Source organism: Acanthaster planci, linkage group LG04 (assembly GCF_054643075.1).
Source record: "Acanthaster planci isolate LZ-2023a linkage group LG04, COTS_SCS, whole genome shotgun sequence".
NCBI lineage: Eukaryota > Metazoa > Echinodermata > Asteroidea > Valvatida > Acanthasteridae > Acanthaster > Acanthaster planci.
The window spans coordinates 19,287,394-19,294,531 of NC_141780.1; the positions used below are offsets into that span (position 1 = coordinate 19,287,394).

General features: G+C 40.4%; 1 protein-coding gene across 1 annotated transcript; it reads left to right on the forward strand.

Annotated features, from left to right (window-relative positions):
- The first annotated feature begins 751 nt into the window (after positions 1 to 751).
- On the forward strand, positions 752 to 6,428 carry LOC110986974 (uncharacterized). Its single transcript, XM_087136342.1, has one exon. It carries the CDS (start codon positions 752 to 754, stop codon positions 3,035 to 3,037), a length of 2,286 nt encoding a protein of 761 aa, XP_086992468.1. The 3' UTR covers positions 3,038 to 6,428.
- The last annotated feature ends 710 nt before the right edge of the window (positions 6,429 to 7,138 follow it).

The following is a 7,138-nucleotide window of genomic DNA, read 5'->3' on the forward strand; positions in this document are numbered from 1 at the left end:
TGAAATTCATAGTGCCACGTCTCCAATTTTTTCACATCTTTGATTTCCTTCTTCTTGACCTTATTAAGCAAAATAACGGGGACACAATTAATGTTTATTATGATATCCTACAAGACTGCATTCAACTCTGTTGCTTAGAGCTAGGTCTATAGGTCTCACCGTTGAAAATATACGGGTGCATGCTGGCCATAGCCATAGCCGCAGCTTTGGAAGCCCCCTCATTACATGTAATTGGACCTTGTTTTGGAACCCTGACTTTCGGTTTCAACTTAATTGTTTCACCATTTTGATTTCCGCTTTGCTTGCACTACCTCGTACTCCAGTACATCTCCTCAGTGAACTTCTGTTCTCAGATATTCCAGTTAGTTTGGTTGGTTGGTTGGTTGGTTGGTTGGTTGGTTGGTCTTTCTTTTTTCAGTGATGTACACGGGCTGACAAGCGTGAATGGAATTGCCGTTAAATGTAAACGACCATAAAAACACATCCCTGTGTTGGCTTGAATTTAATCTACACAAATATACTAAAAACAAGTGTTATTATTTGCATACCTACTTTTACAAATATCAGAGTGTGACAGCCGAGATCTTTGGGGGCGAAATCCATCCCGGCTGTGATACGGTCCCAGAAATGCCTGGTTCTTTAAGGTCAAAGCTTTTTGACCTCATGAAGAGGGACATAATTATATTGAATGTGACTACTCAAGTTAACCTTGGTCTCAATTTTGTTTTTATTTATGATATTTTAGATGAACATGGAGTTGTTTGCCGTTGTCGTGGTTCTGTTCTACATTGGACGTCTCTTAGGATCATGTCAAGCAGCCACCTGCCATGAGCACTGTGACTACGACCACGTGACAAGAAGAGCTGACTGTTCTTACCGAAATCTGGACTGCATCCCCGTCAACTACCCAGACTCCCTCGTCATGGATCTCAGCCACAACAAGATATCGATACTTGAAGCAGCCGACTTCAACAGGACACTCACACAGTTGGTTGAGCTGTACCTTGACTTCAACAATATATCGGATCTGACGTCACTAATGACGTCAACTGAGATGGCAAGCCTAAAGAAACTGTCGATTAAACACAACTACGTTGTGCACTTGGACTATTCTTGTAGGCTTGATTCCCTTGAGGATATATCATTGGATAACAACCTGATCAACAGCTTTCACGAATTTCCACATTGTCAAAGTTTGAGGCGATTTTCAGCTGATTCAAACAAACTGGAAAGAACTGACATGTTCTTAATCGATTGCTGTTTTCCCTCATTTATTAGCATGCGGTTCAATAGAATAACAAGATTTACTATTCGTTTTTTCTTTCGCCCGTTATCTGGAAATTGGACCGTGTTACTGGATCACAATGAAATAAGCACTGTTTATATGGATTACTGGGATCGAAGTGACCGAGGCCTACTTTCTCTCAGTCATAACAGACTACGAAATGCATATGTCCAAGCTCCCAATGAGCTGATCATAGCTAGCAATGGATTACTTGGATTCGATAACGGATTCGGCGTTTATCAACATGAAAATAAATTCATGGAGAAACTTGACGTAAGGAACAATTCGTTCGACTCCCTGATACAACCAGATTGGGCAGAAGGTCTCAAGATCTTATACGCTGATGACAACATGCTGACGAACCTGTCCTCTACAACCCTGCAAGGATTCGTCAACCTGACGGAGCTCCATTTAGCAAACAATCGACTTTTATTCATCTCTTCGACCGCTTTGAGTCAACTCACCATGCTAAGGTCCTTGTATCTCGATGGCAACGCCCTGACGTCATTATTTGGTGGAATATTTTGCACTCAAGCTGAATTAGTAGAGCTATCAATCACCAACAATCAACTCTCCGTCTTACATCCCGATTACTTCATTGGTCTGGATTCACTTGAACGTCTGTATCTCGCTGGGAATCGACTGCTTTACGTCCACTCGGTGATGTTTCGACACATGCCTGGACTTATTACCTCGGACTTTTCTCATAATGAACTCGAGATTTTTGATATCACAAATTGCAGTCTTCTTAGCAACTTACAATACGTTCTCCTGGATCATAATTTAATCAATGATTCCAGTTACATACGTGGTCCCTGTAATAACTTGGTTGTACTTGACATAGGATTCAATCGAATCGAAGTGGTTTCTGTCGAATCTCTTACTGCTAGAAACATAGCGCTATCCAGACTAGAGCTTGAAGGCAACCCGCTTCAGTGTGACTGCCGGTTGAAAGGTCTACGTGAGTGGCTTCTCAACAATCCACCGTCTTCTCTCCCTCGATGTCAAGGTCCACCGAAGAACTCCGGACGAGTGGTTACAGACTTGGACATACATGACTTCTCGTGCCACCCTCCAAAGGCTGTGATTGACAAGAACAATCTTACCGTGACAGTCGGTCAGACAGCAACTCTATCATGCACGGCTGTCGGCGTTCCTGTCCCCATCATAACATGGCTGGACCCCAATGGCACGGTAATTACAGACAAACGGCACGGCAGGTTTGTCATTATTGAACGGTCGACTTTACACATCATTCCTGCAAACAAACCTGACCATGGAATGTACACTTGTTTGGTTCGTAATCCCCTGGGTGAGACAGACAGAGCCGTGGTCAACCTTACAGTTACGACTATTCCACCCACAATAACATCCATCTGCGCCTCTTCGGCAGGTGCCGTTCTCCCCACTATGTTTGTTACCCTTGTGGTCACGCTCACTGTTGTTGCCTTGGTTTTCGGTCTCCGTCACCGTCGCAATGCAAGACCAAGACCCAATCCAGCTTTCTCTGGGCAGCAATCCAAGGTTACGGTTGATTTCCGAAAGCAGAAAGCCACGCATGAAGACGGAGGCTATGTCACCGAAGTCGACGATGGAGCCTACATGACTCCAACACAAAGAGATCAAGAATCTACGTACGAGGATACATCAGGAGACGTGTATGAGGATACTGGCATGCAAATGTCACAGCAGAATCAGCAACAAATTACTCATGACAACGACGACGTTTACGAACCGGTGTCTGTCAGCTAAGGCCTACAAACCCTGGTCTCCTGTCGTTTTGGATAAAGGTTACTTACGTCTAGTAGATGACGTTGTGTTCTGATCTTGTCTCCCTGTTTAAGCCTCTGTATGAGTGGTTAAATCGCGAGTGTTTTCCTCATATACAAGCAGAGTTAAGACTCCTTTCAGAGATACAGCTTTGGTAACTTGACTTACTCGAATCCCAACGGGTTACTGACTTGACTCCTACTTGGGAAGAAAACAGTCTTTTAACTCACAACACTCCGTCTCCAATGTGTGCAACAACGGCGCGTACGTGACTCAGAGCAGACTTGTTCATGTTTGCCTAATCGTTGCGTTATTACAGATTCTGACGTCAAATAGCGGCCGCTTATTATTATCGCGTGAATTTTTTTATCTACTATTCTACATGACATTTGACAATATATATGCAAATTTTCGACTAAATTCGCCATGCTTAGGAAATTTTCGAAGACTTTTATACATCAAAAAGATAACGTTTTGGTCTGCTTTAAAAACTTCGAAACACTTTTGGATGTTAAAATTTACTTTGAAGGTTGTCATCGTGACAAATTATGAATAAGCAGCCAAACTGGAATTAAGAGCAACTTTTCAAGTGAAGTTGTTGCTGTTAAGTTATTTAGACGAGGCCGTTCAATATCATTTCAATGATCATTTAATGCATCAATCAAATTCGACTCGACAACACACATTGACTCGACTAGACTCGACTCAAGTTTCTTGACCTGATAGGTCTTCTCGAGTTGGGTCACTGTCTAAAAATCAACACCCTAGTTGCCCCTTCAGGACAACACCGGACAAGTGTTTTCCTGCATGGCTGTATGGACACCAAGGGTGTTAACTTACATTGCGTACTTTGGCTTTGCTCACTAGGAGTGTGAGCATAGACAAGGTTGCACCCACTCTAATTTGCATGAGCACGTGAGATGCGTCACAAGGTATAACAACGTGATTTGAGGATAGAGAGGAAGACGGTGACATTCGCCATTGACAATTGATAAATTTTCCCCGATTCTTTGATTTGTAAAGTTCACATGCACGATGAGTTACCCGGAAGTAAAAAAATGTTCATCATAAACGGGCAACCAATTAATATGCTAGTTTTGTAGGGGTAGATGGCGTTCCTCGCGTCTATTTAGTCATTGTAAATCGTGTATAATGAGTTTGTCTATGACTCGACTGTGACAATTTAATTTGAATTCACCGGAAAAGATTTTTTGACCCTCAGTTTTGTCAAACGTAAGACTCAAAATGCTTGACTGAACTTTCGTAAAGCTGAAGAGCTGAAGATATCGAATACCTTAGAGATAAAAGTAATGTGCACATTTTAACAATAGTTATAAAAAAACTGTGTTCTGTGGTAAAAGCAAAGTGCTCTGTGCAACGTTATCATTTTCATCACGACACACAAAGGTTTTGCGTCCACTGCACTACGCCCAACGCCTTTGCATGCGACATAAAAATATGTAAAGGAGTATGCGATTATGTTATATTCTTCTTAATAATCTTTATACATGACTGTTTAATCACATGAAATTACACTCATTATCCAAGACGTGTGGTTGTGTGCCCACATACCTAGATGTTTCTCTTGCATGAAGATTCTCAGTCTATTTCCTGAGCTTACGCTATATTCAACATTTCTTGGAAAAAAACGCCGACGAACCGTCTAAATATTGAAAAATTTACATCTTTGTAGTTGTATATTTATATTTTGGAGCACGTGTAAATGTTCAATTGTAAGAACCAGTAATTCCCATTTGTTATTTTGGGTTGAAATATTTCTTCGATCAGATAAACATCACTGATACTATATAATGTATATATACTATTATATCATAATCGATTTGAAAAGCCAACACTTTAGAAACGGTACCACAACTTCTCCTTTGAGTAGGAGAATTGTTATAAAGCTGAGAAATTGGCAAACAGTTTTTGAAAAAGCAGTCAATTTTGCCCTACCATAAAAACGGGATAGGTCCTTTCGTCAAAATATTAAGCAAATTGTTTATTCAAAATAAATCTGCATGCCTGTTAATCAGAGCACCCGTTTTGCAAAAGGTGCCTTGTTCCCCATGCATGTTTTTACTTTTGTTGTTTCCGTTTGCACTTAAAGAGTGAATTATTTTATTCATTCTAAACACTTGAAGTCGTGTTTCACAGTTTGAAGACAAAAAGGAGGGGTTTCTTACTGAACATATTGTGGAGGGGAGGGGCTCCCCCTGTTTTCATGCCTTGTTCTTCACTTTTGTGTATCAGGTCACTGCGGAGTGATAATGGTGCGAATACCGATTTCTTTCACTTCTCTTGTTATGGTAATTTGTTTGTCCCATCACTTCCATTGGAAATTTCGAATCCAGTTCGGGGATGTACATGGTCAACCTTGAACTCGATTTATCCAAGACATGAACTGCGAGCTTGCTAATGCTATCTCGACTACCCCGGCTTGTTTGGAATTTCCCCTTAAGCTTTTGGGCAGTCGTATAATTTGTCCGAATCTTAATATTCGTTTCATTCATATTGATTATCTTTTGTATATTCTACTTTTCATTACAATCCCAACTTATAAGCAGACAACATGAAACACACAAAGACAAAAAAACTGGTGTGTGTGCACGCCTAAGCCAGAAGGAATTTATTCATCATATTGATGTGTCGGGCACCGAAATCTGGGCGGCCGACTTATCTTGCATGCGACACATTATATCAATATCCATTCTTTGGGCACCCACAAAGGCCCAGAAACATTGCTCTAAGCACCGTTTGACTCGGAGCGTCCATTATATATGAATTATTTGAGCACCCACTGTAACAGTAGATCCATTTTTTGCTTGTTATCTTGTCTTTTACTTACCTTCAGCAGAATAGTTGATTCCAAAAGTTAACTGTTCAGACTCTTAGTTCCCCACCCCTTTCTTTCACTGTCTTTTGACTATGAGTTGCCTTAATGTATATTTATTGGTTCCCTTAGTTCAGTGATAGTACACACCTGTTTTCTTTTAGTATAGGGCCACCAGTCCAGCTGCACATTTTCATTTAGTTAGATGTTGTTAGGCTAATTAGTGATATAAGAGTTCTTTGTGAATAGGTGTAAGAAAAAGCCCATCCTCCTTTGTTTATAGGTGTAAGAAAAAGCCCATCCTCCTTCGTTTATAGGTGTAAGAAAAAGCCCATCCTCCTTCGTTTATAGGTGTAAGAAAAAGCCCATCCTCCTTTGTTTATAGGTGTAAGAAAAAGCCCATCCTCCTTTGTGCGTAGGTATAGGGGAAAAAAGCCCTCCTTGTAGATTCAGAGGGAAGGAGTGCAAGACAAGTAGATCAGATTGCTTGCAGATAGAGAGGATGTATGTAGGGTTGCCACTTGCTAAAAAGTAGTTTGGAGTCTGTGCACCAGCTAACACAATTATTTGGTGTTGGAACTCAGCTAACACAATTATTTGGTGTTGGAACTGTATCCAGTTTAACTGTTAAAAAGCTTGACAAAAGTGGTCAAGGCAGACCTGCCAAAGTTTTACCTTTGGGCAAAACTACATAAGAACTCGTCGGGAGTTTGGCGGCATGGAAAACTCAAGCTGAAAGGAACACCTGAAGAAAACTCGTAAGTTTTAACTTTTCGAAAAGATTTAATTTGTTTACAAGCGTAAGTTAATTACTTGGTATAAAATTTCTAAGGAGAAGAAAACCTTAGATTGGTTAAATTGTACTAACTTATCAAATCTATGCATTTCTCTAACTGTAGTCGATGGAGACAAATTTGAAAATGTATCCAAAGTATATCTTCTGTATATGTTGCTCTAACCATCCAAATTGGTCAAAAGATAGATATTTTCGAGAGTTTGCATTTGTTTTCATATTACTTAGATTGCCACAAATTTTACAAGATCGGAAAACTTGTTGGCTGTGTCACTGAAAACCACCTCACACAGCTGACGGCCTATGAATGACTGGTGGAAAACCTTGCAGAAGAAGAATCTAAACAAGAACCCATCTTTGAATCTGCAGTAAGACTCAGGACCAATAATTTGAATGGTTTTATATGTTGCAATTTAAAGAACAGAGACTAAAGGTAAAGTTTTTAAGTCAAGAAAGA